A 13,706-nucleotide genomic window follows, 5' to 3' on the forward strand; every position below is an offset into this window, starting at 1 on the left:
CCTTCAGAAACTTGAAGAGAGTCTGAAATTAGATTTTCTCCTTTGAAGCTAGAAGCTAGAAAACCAGGATCTTTCTTCTCTCCTGTTCTCACCAACTCCACCCCTTATGCAGGTGAGTACCAAGAAATTAGTATCCAGTCATGAGGAAAGTTCCGTATAATGCACCCTTGGAACCTAGGGTTACAAGTGAAACAAAGGGATCATGGAAATCTTTCTATAATCTTTCCCTCCTCTCTCTCACTGCCCAGGACTGGGCATAATTGTGGATCTAGCTGGTCCAAAGAGAATTTGGTCACAGCTATTATGTGTGTGTAGGGTGTGTGTGTGGGGAGGATGACCTCTGGAGCAGCCCCCTGCTCTATATGTCACAATGCCTTCCCTCTCCCCTGGCAGTGTATGTCCCCAGAATGGCAGGCCCGATAGGGAGGAGGTGAGGAGTGGGGAGGTTGGGGAGGGAGAAGAGGAAAACAGGACTTCACAGTAATGACTGTGTTCCAACAGAGCTGGCCAGAATTTTGCTTGTTCCCTGTGTTTGGCAAGGATCCTCTCTCTGGGGTCTCTTGGGCTGCTTGCCATGCAGGTCCCAGCTGTCTTGAGTTTATTGTTCTCTTCCTAATAACTTTAGTCCTACTCTACTTTGGTTCTGACACTGACACCCATCCCTCACTTCCTCATCAGAGTTCTTGTCTCCCCATCTCTGGTTAACTTCCTTCAGAACCCTCCTATTTCCTCCTATATTCCAAACCTCTTCTGATTTGCCCCAAAGATACTACTCACAAGGTCTCCCATCTCTTTCTTAGGTCTCCAAATTTCCATCCTTCTTTCTCTTATCTCTGCTTTTTTCATCCTTATATCTCTATCCCTTTCTCCTACCCATGTTTTACCCATACCTGCCTCCCTAGTCCCATTTTTCCATCTGTCTCTTTCTCAGCCCTGTCTCCCTCATTCCTATCTTCTCATCTTTGAGGCAGCATACTATAATGGACAAGACACTGACTTAAGATTCAAAAGAACCTGAATTCAAGTCCTGCTTCAAGAGCTTACTAGTTATATGACTCATTTTCTTCATCTATAAAAGAAGGGATTAGACTTGATGACCTCTAAGATCCCTTTGATTTCTCAAGTTAAGAACCTATGGCTAACAGTCTTCCCATTTCTGCCTTACATTCCCCGCCCCTATTCATCTCTCTTCCTTTCTCAAGTTATTGTTTCCATTTCTTTAATATCTGTATGATCCCCTCGGGCTTCACAGCCACATTTTATGTTATTATTTCTCTCTCTCCTCCTAGATACCCATTTTTAGTTCTGTGTTTTCCATGCTGCTGGTTTCTCCTGGCCTTTCTCTTATCTCTTTAACCATTCCTCCATCTCAGGCTTCATAAATGGAGATTTAGTATCCAGAATATGGGAGGGAAAAGCCCTTCTGGACAATGCCCTGGACAATGGAGTTATTAGATTCAATTCTGGGCAATACATTTCAGGAAATGAGCCATTCACTGACTCCTTATCTTCCTTTTGCCACTTATACCCAAGTTCCCCCCCATCCCATTCTAATCTTAGTCCTCTTCTTTCTCTCTCTTCCTTGATAATTTTGTCCACTTCTGTAGTTCCATTATGACTGTCTCTGTGTATATAATATATATTTGTACAGATGATACCCATATCTATATTGCCATCCTGATAGCTCCCCTGAGCTCCAGTCCTGCTGGCAGAGACATTACTAGCAATTTTTGCCTTGGGAAAGTGTTATGAAATAACGTAACATCAAATCAGCTTTCTAAGATAAATTTGGTTGTCAGGGAACAGACCTAGGATACTAAGAAGTTACTGCCGAATAGACCACTGCCTGCAGGGGATGTGTTACCTGAGATGCAATAAGAGCTAGAAAGCTGGAGAAAGAGGCCACATGGTAACTTACTATTTTAAATCATGATTCTTACTAACAAAATACTAAGAACCATTGTTTCTGTGTTCCTGAATGATTACTAACGTTATCAGTGTCTAATAATTTGCACCGTGGGGCAGAATCTCAATCACCATACTCTAGTTATATGTTTCTTCCTTTTGGACATTTTCCACAAGGATGTTCTTATGGCAGATCAAATTCAACCTTAAACCTTAATCTTCTCCTCAAACTCTGCCCCAGCTCAAGTGCTCCATTGTTGTCCAAAATGCATGGAGATGCATGATGGTGACCTATCAAGAAGTAATGAAGCCAAACTCTTGTCCACAAATTCTCCAAACAGATCTAGAAAATGTACCTGGCTGGATCCTGATGGAAAAATCCAGAAGTCACAGTGAGTTCTTTCTCCATCCCAGATTGGTATAAGGAGGCAAAACATAGAGGTCTACGGATGCTAAGGACTGGGTCATGGCAGGAATACCCTCCACTCCAGCTTCCAGGGAGAGGCTGTGCACCAGGGTAAGAGAAGGTTGCAGACTTAGCAGGGCACTACTAGACCCCTACTGGGTCCCTATGATAGGGAGTAAATTGTATCTTTGTCACCCACTACCCAGTTCTGGATCACAGAACCAGGGCAGACAGAGGAATAACTAGAGCAGGAATCCCAGGCCAAAGAGAAGGCTGACAATTCTGCCATTGTAAACCAACAGTGCTTCCCAACTGGCTGGTAATGGTTGAATCCAGCAGCAATCTACTCTTGCACAGAACCAAACTCGGGTCAGAAGATGCAGAACTCAGATGTGTATGTGTGTGTGTTGGGGGGGGGGGGATGTGATAAACTTTGTCCTGGATAAAACCACTTTGGTAGCTTTGAAAGCTTTCAGGTCCACAGCCTGTCTCTAAGATCCTGGAATAACAAGCCTCCATGCCCCCAAGAAAGCAGCAACAGAACCAGCCTGGACCTTCCCTGCACAAGTGTGGCAGATCCCAGCTCTAATATCAAGTCTCAAGTCAGAAAGTAGACTGAAGAAACAAGCAACAAAAAATAACCCTACTATAATGAGCAGCTGGTATAATAATGATGGCAAGGATGCTCAAGATACAAATGCAGAGGGAATGATTCCAAAATATCTATAAACAATACCACATAGAAAAACAAAAGTTTGAGCAAAAAACTCAAAAGAAAAAATTAGGGAGTCTAATTTGACAAGTCCTGGAGTGGCTCTTTTACATTTTGGTGATCTTAAGAGAAGAATGAGAAAAAAAGAGAAAAAAGAAAAAGTGTGGGGGGGAGGAAAAGGTTTGGAAAAATTGTCACACATAATTAGGGTGCACAAGCAAATATCTATGCTTCAGACTCTCTTGTCAGAACTGATTAAAGGAAGAAAACACGTAGAGTTAAGTAGAGAAATTTCATTGACAAAGAAAAAGGAAGAAAAGGTTGATTAAGGGAGGGATTATTTCTAAGCAAAAGCAGTTCTGAGGATGTACCAAAAAATATTTATACCTCTTTTTTGTCCTATTAGCTAATATGATAGGTGTGAGATATAGTACCTCAGAGTTGCTTTAATTTTTGCATGTCTCTAATAGTGATTTAGAGCATTTTTTTTCATTTGACTATAGATGGCTTTGACTTCTTTGAAAGCTGCCTGTTTGTTGGACTATTTATCAATTGGGGAATGATTTGTATTTTTTATAGATTTGACTTAGTTCTCTCTATATTTGAGAAATATTCTCTTCACTCACACTCCCTAGTTCAAATCCTCATTCCTACTATACGACTTGTCTCTACTCTCTCCCTCTCCAGTCTATCCTTCACAGAGCTACCACAATCATATTTTAGTGTACTAGTCTCATCAGGCCATTCCCTTGTCCCCAAATCTTTAGTAGGTTCTCATTTTCTCAAAGTAGGACATACATTTCTGACTCCAGCTTTCAAGATTCTATAATCTGGCTCCCAAAGAGCTTTCCAGCCTTATTTCATACTATTCCCCATTCCATATGCTCTGTGTTTCAGGGACAGAGAGCCTAGAGTGGCCATTCTCCCACCACCTCAACCATTTTCCTCCTACAAAACTCAACTCTTGGACCTCCTCTTTCAGGAAGTCTTTTTTCATAATCTCTTCCTCCTCATCCCCAGGATGGAATAAGTCATAATGTTTTTATACCTCGATTTCCTCATCTATAAAATGAGGATATGGACCAGACTCAAAGAATCATTAAGGTCGATCTGAAATAATATTATTCTATACTGAATTCTCATCCACCCATTTTGTGGTATATATATTGATATTATTTTGTTTGTCTTCCTAATGAGTGAGAGACAGTCAGGAGGGAAGGAAAGAATTTGAAAATAAAAATTTTAAAAATGAATGTTAAACATATATTTTTAACATATTTAACATGTATTGAACTATCTGCCATCTAAGGGAGGAGGTAGGGGGAAGGAAGGGAAAAATTGGAACAGAAGGTTTTGCAAGGGTCAGTGTTGAAAAATTAGCCATGTATATGTTTTGTAAATAAAAAGTTATAATAATAAAAATGAATGCTAAAAATAATTTTTAAAAAGATTATAATATTCTTGAGGGCAGGGCATATGTTCTCTCACCAAGGCTTAGTGCAGAACTTTGTACATGATAGATGCTCTATCTGTATTTTTCAGTTGGATTAAGTTGTTGTTTCCCTTATCTTATTCTCTCATCTCTTACTCTTCCATTTTTCTCTTCTTCATATCCCTATTCCTACTTCCTTATTTTGACCTGTTCCACATCAAAGATTATTCTTTTTTGGTAGGGAAATAAGAAGCAAAATAAGAATGGAGCAGTTTTTTCTTCTCTCTCTCATCTGTTATTGTCTCATTCTTTCTCTGAACTTCCTCTCTTCCTCAACATAGATAAGAACATCTGACTTGTTTTGTCTTAAAATTTTCCCTAGTTCTCTTTTGGATTTTCAACTTCTTTCCATCTTTTTTTAATGGAATAATTTTGGGTACATCCTCCCTCACCCATTCTCTCTCTCTCTTTCCCCAGGATCCCTGTCAATACAGATCGAATGGGTCCAGCTGGGGGCCGGAGCCTGGAAGCTGGGGAGGGTCCTGAGATTTTGGAGGGCCATGGAGCACCTTTGAGGAGTTCACTCACATTCTTGGATGGGGCCCTGGGCCTTGGTATACTCGGACTCGGTGCTCGCCTGGTCCTGGCCCTGGCTGGTCCAGCCATGATGCTCTTGCTACTGTTTCTGATGTTGAGTTTCCTGACTTTTGATCTTTTGCATGGGTAAGGGGATGGATCTGCCTCAGCTCTCCCCAATTTCTGGGACCTTGTGCTCTGACCTCAGTCTCACCTTGGGTTTCCTTTCCTTCTAGGCCCCAGGACTTGCCTCTGCCTCAAAGACCAACTTTTAGACCCCTTGGTCCAGGAGGGAGTGGTGAAGGCCCCCGCTTGCAAGAACCGCTGCTCCCTCCTGTCCTGAGCCAAATCTTGGATGGATTCCTACTCTTCACAGGCCTAGGCCTCATCTTTGGGGCTCTGATGCCCTTCAGTATCTTTAGCCTTATAGTCAGCCTACAGGCGCTGGCCTGAAACAAAGCCCTCTGTTCTCTGGAAACCAGAAGGCTTTAAGAGCCTCCTCACCGAAATACACGAGGATTGCCCAAATTCTGCCTCTGAATTTCCTTTCCTGTTCCCTTCTAGACCATCCTGGGGTGAAAGGCCTGGAAAGAAGGCTCCAAATTAGTTCCAGGTCCCAGAATTTGAGAACTAAAGGCTCTGCAGTCACAGTGGACTTTAGTCTACTCAGTAGCCTAAACCTTGGACCTAAAAGTCTAACCCCACTGGTACTGCAAGGAACCCTCTGCCATACAATTAGAGCCTTAGGATTTATAATTCAAAAAAGCCTTTAGAGATCATTTGGTCCAACCCTCTCCTTTTACAAAGGAACAAATTGAGAGTAGGAGAAGCAAAGGGATTTGGCAGTACACAGTGAATAAGTAGAAGAATTTCGTGAATTTTAAGGGTCTAAGATCCATGGTTCACTAACCTTATCCCTGGCTGGGAGAGTCTGAGGAACGGATGGTTAAGGAGAACAGTGTGATGCAGAGGACAACACTAGCCCTGGTTTATGATCTGAAGAGGATCTGGAGAGATAATTCTATGGCAGCTTCATCTTTAGCGCACTGACTAAATCAAGAAGGATTTAGGTCAGACCTCAGGCAGACTTTTTGGCCAGGAAGTGTTTAGAAACTAGGGAATTAGGGGGAAGAGGGAAATTGGGTTGACATGACTTTCCTTGGAGAATACAAAATCACAGAGAAAGGAAGAAACTTGAAGTTCTTCTAGTCCAAACTTTTCATTTTAATTATACTAAGAGGGAAAGTGAGGCCCAGAGGAATTGTTAGAGTAAGGTTTCTAAAAGAAATATGATAGTAATCCTGAGGTCCTCCGACCTTAGAGTGCTATTGTTTGAATAATCTGTCAAAAATTCTAAAGTCTTCTGGCCTTAGGCTAGATAGTCCTGCAAACATTATTGTCAGATAGGTAATCTGTTGGTTGGTAATAAGCAAGTTCTTGAGACACTGTGAATAGACCACCCCTCAAACCTACTTATAAGCCATAAAGTTAGCAAATAATAATATGAAGCTCTGGTCTCTCTTTGTCCTATAAATTTATCTTCTTTCTCCTGGTTTCTCACTAAATCCTTTTGTAACAGTCCATTTCAATTGACATTACAATTACAATAAACTTTGCCCCTTGACTTGGAGATGAGTTCGAGACTGCAAATTCTTTTGAGAAACCTCGCGACACCGGTCTGCTACCCCAACCTTTTAGGGTCTCCTTTTTGAACCTCAACAGAATCATTCCAGTACTAAGCTAGATCATAGCCCGGAGAACGCCTTCTGTCTGGAAGTTCCTGACAGTATCTTCAGTAGTAAAAGACTTTAATTTTTTAAAGATGTTTTATTTTATTTTTGCCAAAGAGTACTGGTCCCTGGGCCCAGATAAGAAAAGAAAAAAAGAGAGGGACTGGAGTCTGAACTCCGAGGTCCAGTGAGCTCTGTTCTCTCTGGCTCTGTCCTACCCCTCCCCCAAAGCACGGGTCACAATGGGGCCCCTGGGGTAGGGTGGAGGTGAGGATACCAGGAGCCAGGCTGCAAGGGTTCCTTCCCAGCTCTGCATAGGGAGCTGGCGGTGGCGACATGACCAAGGCTGTTCTGCTGGGAGGTGAGTCTAGCCCCACTTTGGTCCTGGTGTACCCATCCTCTCTGTGGTCCTATCCCCTCTCCTTTCTCTTCAGCACTGTCTCTATCTATTTTCTGTTTCCTCCCTCCTTTTCTCTCTCTATTGTCTTCCAGTCCCTTGTCTGCTTTGACTTTTGTCCCTTCCCTTTTAGATCAGAGGAATGCTGTAGATATGTAGGTAGATGTAGTTTCCAGCAAAACATTTGATAAAGGCTCTTATGCAACGTCTTGGACCAACATGGAAAGACATAAGAGAGATAATAAAATGGTCAGATTTGGAAAAGGGGAAGCTTTAGTCCTTAAACAGTCATTGTTGACTTGAGGTGAGCTCTCTAACCAAATGTCCCAGGGATCTAGGCTAGTTAACATTTTTATAAAGTCTGATAATATGAAGCTTAAGGGAATAGCTAACTGTGGATGACAGTCAGGACCCAAAAGGTTCCAGGTAGGTCAAAAAGGTAGGGCCAGATCCAAGCAGATGAAATTTAATAAGAATAAACATAAAGTTCTACACTTTAGGTTCAAAACATCAGCTTCTTTAGTATAGAAGAGGTGAATAATAGTTAGAGTGCTAATGTTCCATTGAATCCACTCTCATCAATATGGGTACTGTCCCAATGGGACTCCACTGTTGTGCATCACAAATTATCCATGTGTTTCTATCACTTCCCATGTCCTCACAAAAACCCACTCCCGCAAAACCACCCAATGTGCCAGGAAACCTCTGAACTCTCATTCTCTTGACATTACCTGTATACTGATGTATAATAATATCAGATGGCCATATGTTTCCTCACCTTGACTATGCGACAGGCTCATCTTTTCCCGAGTTATACAATTCTCTTTTATGTAAAATTTTATTTAGTTAGTTTTTGATAATAGTCTGGAGTGATCTGGACTCTGGAGGGATAAAGAATTAGATTCTTTGTCTAACAGCATTTGTAGGAAGATGGCTATGGAACTAGGGCTTGACCTGGGCCACTATTGCCATGAACCTGTCTGTCATCTCTGCCCAGATCAGTATGGTTCTGTTGCGTTTTTCACCAGCCACTCAGTAAACACTAATTAAGCATGTACTATGTGCCCAGCTCTGAGCTATCTATGGATATTAAAAAAGGCAGAAAATAGTCCTTCCCCTGAAGGAGTGCACAAGTTAATAATGGGGGAGATCGCAGGCAAATAAATATGTACAAAGAAGCTTTGAACAGGATAAAAAAGAAATAATTGAAAATTCAGGGGGATGTGGGAAGGTTTCTTGTAGAAGCTTAAGATTTTAGTTGGGTTTTAAAGGAAGCCAAAGAAGCAGAAATGAGAAGAGGAGGGAGAATATTCCAGAGAATAGAATACAGTCAGAGAAAAATGCCTGGAGCCAAGAGGAGGAGTATCTCTTCTGATAGCCAGGAGGCCATGTCATTGGATCAAAGGCGGAGGCCCAGCCTCAGGGTGTAAATTATAAAAAGACTGCTAAAGGTGTTAGGGGGTAGGTTTTTAAGGGCTTTGAATACCAAAGGAGGATTTTTGTAGTTGATTCTAGAAATGATAGGAAGCCACTGGAAGTTTATTGAATAGGTAGGGGTGACATGGTTAAACCTGTATCCTAGGAAAATCACTTTAGCAGCTGAATTGACGATGGACCAGAATAGAAAGAAATTTGTGGAAGCAGACCAACCAACAGATTATTGCAATAATCCAGGCATGAGGTAATATGAGCCAATACCAGGGGGGTAGTAATGCCAAAGGAGAGAAGAAAGTACACTAGAAGAATGACTGGGTGACTTTCTTGTCTTGAGGGTGGTCACATCTCTCACCAAAATGGGTTCTAGACTCATCCTAAACCTAATCTATACTCTTCAGAAGAGCTGTGGGCTCACTCTAGTTTTTATTCTAAAAAACTGAATTTAGGCTACAGTCTTCTTTCTAAGAGTCCTGTCTCTTGCAGACCTCCCCAGCCTCCAAGATTTAATTGAATGTTTCTCTTGTGACACCTTTTATGCAGCTTCTCACACAGTTTCTCTTTTATAATGGCATTCTGTCTTGTTCTTGCCTACCATGTACTCCAAAGGTTAGATAACACAAGTATGTGTTTGTGTGTGTAAAAGGCCTGAGGATGTTAGTGATTTCATAATCAAAAATGTGTCAAAAGTATTTTATGGCAGCAAAACAAAATATTGTTGAATTCAACAGACACTTATTAAGGCACCTACTGTGTGCGGCAAGGTATTGGGGAAACCTAAGCAGAAATTTTTTAAAAAGTTGCTACTACTTTAGAGTAAGGGATGGATATAATATGTAAAGACAATGAGATCTGAGGAGAAACCCTGAAGAAACAGCAAATGGTCCATGTAGCTCGTGGCATCTAAAATGACCTTTGAAGAGGAAGCGAAAGATTCTAAGAAATGGAGACAAGAAAGGGAATGTATTCTAGACATGAATGACAATTCTGTATAAAGGAAGAAGATGGAGCTCAGAGAACAGTTAAGCTGTCTTAAACTGCATTTAGAACAGGAATGGATAATTTATTTCTGTCTTCATCATAGACTATATCTGTGATGGCTGCATTCAGTTCTGGGTACCACATTTTATGAAAAGTATTGACAAGCCATGTAGTTTTGAGGAATAATTTATATGTTGTTATGAATGGGAAATTGCTTAGAAGTAGCAGAAAATAAAAATAACTCTTTGAGTTTTCATCTCATATCCATCATGACAAAAGATAAAAATGTTAAGTGTTGGAGGGACTGTGGGAAGACAAACAGGTGAATGCAATTGGAATTTGGATCAGTCTAACCATTCTGGAAAATAATTTGGAATTAAGCTAAAAGAATGACTAAGTTGTGTATATCCTTAGACCCAGTAACATTACTACTGATCATATGCCCAAAAGATGCCAAAGACAGAGGCATGTACGTACACAAAAATAGTTATACTAAAAACTTTAGTAAGAACTGGAAAGCCCAGGTCCACTGATGAGAGAATAGATTAATAGATTGTGGTATATTAATGTAGGAGAATATGATCGTGCTATCAAATGTGATGTGAAGATTTATAAGATTCAGAGCAAAGTACAGTAGAACCAGGAAAACAACATACATCATCATCAGAATAGTAATGGAAAATACCATTGAGAGATTTCAGAACATTGATCAATTAAGTGATCTATTGTGTTTACATAATAACAGATGACTGTGTAAAGCATGCAACCTGTCTTCCAATGGAAAGGAAGAAGACAATATATAGGTCTAGGACAAATAACATAAGTTTTTACACATTATCATTGTGTAGATTTGTTTTGCATGCTTGTAATTTTTTTTAACAACAGAGGTTTCTGTTGGGAAGATGGAATCATTGAGAAGTAATAGAGATACAAAAAAAAAAGGAAAAAGTACATCAATAAAAATTAAAAATTAAAATTAAAAGGTCAGCTAGATGGTGCAGTGGATAGAATGCCAGTCCTGAAGTCAGGAGGACCTGAGTTCAAATCCGACCTCAGACACTTAATACTTCCCAGCTGTGTGATTCTGGGCAAGTCACTTAACCCCAATTGCCTCAGCCAAAAAAATAAATTAAAATTAAAATGAGAAGTGGTATAAAGGATATCATAAGAGAGATCCATAAATGGAAAGGTAGGTGGGCTGGGCCATTCATAAAAATGGATAATCTGTCTACTCCATTGTTATGCACACAATGTTACTATAGATAAAGGAAGAGCACCCTCCCTCCAATGTATTGATTAGACCACCTGGGAAGAACTAATGGGAAGGTACATACAAGTCATATAGGACAAATAGATATAGATTGTGATATGGACAATTGGAGAAAGGACCACATCAGAATGATCAGGGATTCATCCAGTATGGCTAAGTTTAGAGAACATAAAGTGGAGGGTGACCTGTATGATAAAAGATCTTGAAACCAAACCATATAATATTTAGTTGAAGGAAATAGGAAAGACAGAAGAAGATAGGGCTTAGGAAGAATGGAATAGCTAACTTTTATTTGAAAAGCAGTCATCTTTTGCTTAATCCCAAAATAAGAAACAATGGATAGAAATCACAGGTTTATTGAGGCTCAATATTTTAAAAAAGACTTCCTAAAATCAGAATTATCCAAATGTGGACAACTGCCTCAGGAAGTCCTAATTAGAAGTCTTCAAGCAAAGATTGAATGTATGGCCATTTATCAGGGATGTCGTAAAGAGAATTATTTATTGTTCAGAGACAGTTTGGCCCCCTGAATCCCCTTCTAGCTCTTATGTTCTATGTTTCTGTTCCCTTCCCAAACTCATTTTCTGCCTCCTTCTCAGGTTCACGCTTCTATTCTGTTGATTTGCCTCCTTTCTTCTCCCTTTCCTTCTCTTGTTCACTCCCCTGGTACATCTCTACTTTTTCCTCCTGATCCCAGCTCTCATCTCTCTTGACCGCTTCTTTTCTGTTCTATTCTTTGGTTCCTTCTTTGATTTACCCCTCTCTTGTGCTCCCTCCCCCCCAAAAAAAATTACCTTCCCTTGTTTTCTTCCTTATTCTCTTCTATCTCAATTTGGTAATGAAATGATGGTATCTCAGAATCCACTTGTTTTCCTAGAGCAGTTTAATCAGTTTCTAGGAGCCCAACATGCCATGGATGGAATCCATGGAAGAACAGTTAGTAGGGAGTTTCTCCTTGGGTTTTCCCCACATTCTGACCTTTCAGGGAACAAAACCCAGTAGGAGTCTGACAAATATTCCAGGAATGAAGTACCAGAGCAAACTTATATTGAGAAGCATAGACAATGGCTAGATATTACACTCAGTCTACACTTTCTTCCTCCCCTTCTCTAACGACTACTTTCTATCTCCAGCTTCTTTCCCAGTCTTCTGGGAGCTGGTTCCAAACTTCTGCAAATCTGCAGATCTGTAGCTGCTACTGTCTCTACTGTCAGGAAATCTTTGCCCTGGGCTTAAAAGTTTTCACTTTCTCTCCAAATTCTCCTTTCCTAACCAAATTCTCTTTCCTTACCTCCACCCCCTTCCTTCCTCCCTTCCACTCCCTCCACTCCCACCCCCCGCCACACACACACACACACACACACACACACACACACACACACACACGATTTCACTTTAGATTTGCCTCCAAGAAAGTCTGAAAGTCCCCAAGTTACAGACCTTGGACCGCCGGCTGTGTTTGGAGGCTGGCAAGGCTCTAAGCAAGACCTGCAGGTACTCAGGACTCTAATGACGATTGTTCCCAAGAGAGGATTATGCAAACCCTCTCTCCAAGATGCCAGCTTGGGGTCAAATCGTGACTTCTTTACGGTTGGCCTCTGCCCCGAGGGTCCTGGCTCCCTCAGCCCCCTCCGCTCCTTGTGTGTCCAAGAAACTAATGAAACTGCTCCCCTTCCTGACCCTTCAAGTAGGCAAGATCACCCCAGATATTTCATTACCAAAACGTTCTCTCCCCTTCTCCTTTCCTAGCTTTTCCTTCCTTTCTTCGATTTGTCTTTCTTCGAATGTAGTGACTAGGACATCATTCAGTTCTCCCTCAGACAATTTCCCACCGGGCGCTTTGGATCCATCCGCTCCCGGTGGATGCTTTGGGATCCTTTCTCTCTCCGGGCTCTGGCCTCACGATTGCTCCCCTTAGTTTCATTCAGCTCTAGGCTCTGGAATCTGCTCTCCTTAGATCCTTTCGCGACCCCCATTTGCCCCACGGGGTGCCTGGGGAATCACAGTCCCTCCCCTTCCCCCTTCCTCGCAGGTGCACCGGGTCGATGCAGCGGTCCAGGACTGAGGGGGCAACGGACGAAGCGGGGGCGGGAGAAGGCCTGAGAAATGAGTGGCCGAACTGGGCTCTGTGGAGAGCCTGGGAGCACTGGTGGGAGGGCCCAGGTGGAGCTCGGCGGCGCTGGTCTACCTGGTACTCCGGCTCCTGCTGGTGGGTGCCCCTGCAGCGGGCCCTGTGGCTGCTTGAGTCGGGCCTGTACCTGCTGCTGTCCCTGGGCCTGTGCCATGCTCTCTTCACCACGGGGTGCCACCTGCTGCGCTCGCTCTGGCCGGTGGTGGCCGCGATGTGGAAGCATCTCCTCCCCGCCCTGCTGCTTATGGCCTTGAGCGCGCTGCCGGCCCTGCTTTTTGCGGCTTCCTTCCTTCTGCTGCTCTCCACCCTCCTCAGCCTGCTGGGGCTACTGACCGGCATGTCCCGGCCTGGACCTGTCATCAGCCTCAATGCCAGCCTCGACCCTGGCTCCAGGTCCATGTAAAGTCAAGGGACCACCATCTGCCTCCTAACACTACCCCCAATTCAGCCTTGGCCTTGAACCGTCCTCAACCCCATCCAATACAAGGGACGGGCCTTTGCCCCCTGCCACCGCCCCTTGCCTGACCTGTCTGCTCTGTCTGGGTTGGATTCTGGAGTTCCCGTCGTTCCTTTTCCTCCAGCCTCCGTCTGCTCTGGCCCAAACCATCCCAGGAGTCCCCACCCTGCCCAGCCTTTAATTCCAGGACCTAAGCTGTATTCCTGTTCTTTTCAGTCCCAGAAAGCCTGACTGCTTGGATTCCCATCCCATTCCACCTTGACTAGACCCAGAAG

At 42.6% G+C, this 13,706-nt stretch overlaps 2 protein-coding genes across 4 annotated transcripts; both read left to right on the plus strand.

Moving 5' to 3' along the window:
* C6H20orf141 (chromosome 6 C20orf141 homolog) lies at window positions 1-5,559 on the plus strand. Of its 3 annotated transcripts, none has more exons than XM_051964403.1 (3): window positions 1-112; window positions 4,933-5,178; window positions 5,268-5,559. In XM_051964403.1, exons 2-3 carry the CDS (start codon window positions 4,955-4,957, stop codon window positions 5,482-5,484), a joined length of 441 nt encoding a protein of 146 aa, XP_051820363.1. In that variant the 5' UTR covers window positions 1-112; window positions 4,933-4,954; the 3' UTR covers window positions 5,485-5,559. The 3 variants fall into 3 exon arrangements, with proteins under 3 accessions (XP_051820363.1, XP_051820362.1, XP_051820361.1); XM_051964402.1 differs by lacking the exon at window positions 1-112 and adding an exon at window positions 1,800-1,909; XM_051964401.1 differs by lacking the exon at window positions 1-112 and adding an exon at window positions 2,340-2,422.
* Window positions 5,560-7,017: 1,458 nt separating this feature from the next.
* Window positions 7,018-13,489, plus strand: TMEM239 (transmembrane protein 239). Its single transcript, XM_051964241.1, has 2 exons — window positions 7,018-7,122; window positions 12,876-13,489. The coding sequence occupies exon 2, from the start codon at window positions 12,889-12,891 to the stop codon at window positions 13,375-13,377; it is 489 nt and encodes a 162-aa protein (XP_051820201.1). The 5' UTR covers window positions 7,018-7,122; window positions 12,876-12,888; the 3' UTR covers window positions 13,378-13,489.
* The last annotated feature ends 217 nt before the right edge of the window (window positions 13,490-13,706 follow it).

This window comes from Antechinus flavipes, chromosome 6 (genome assembly GCF_016432865.1).
Source record: "Antechinus flavipes isolate AdamAnt ecotype Samford, QLD, Australia chromosome 6, AdamAnt_v2, whole genome shotgun sequence".
Lineage (NCBI taxonomy): Eukaryota > Metazoa > Chordata > Mammalia > Dasyuromorphia > Dasyuridae > Antechinus > Antechinus flavipes.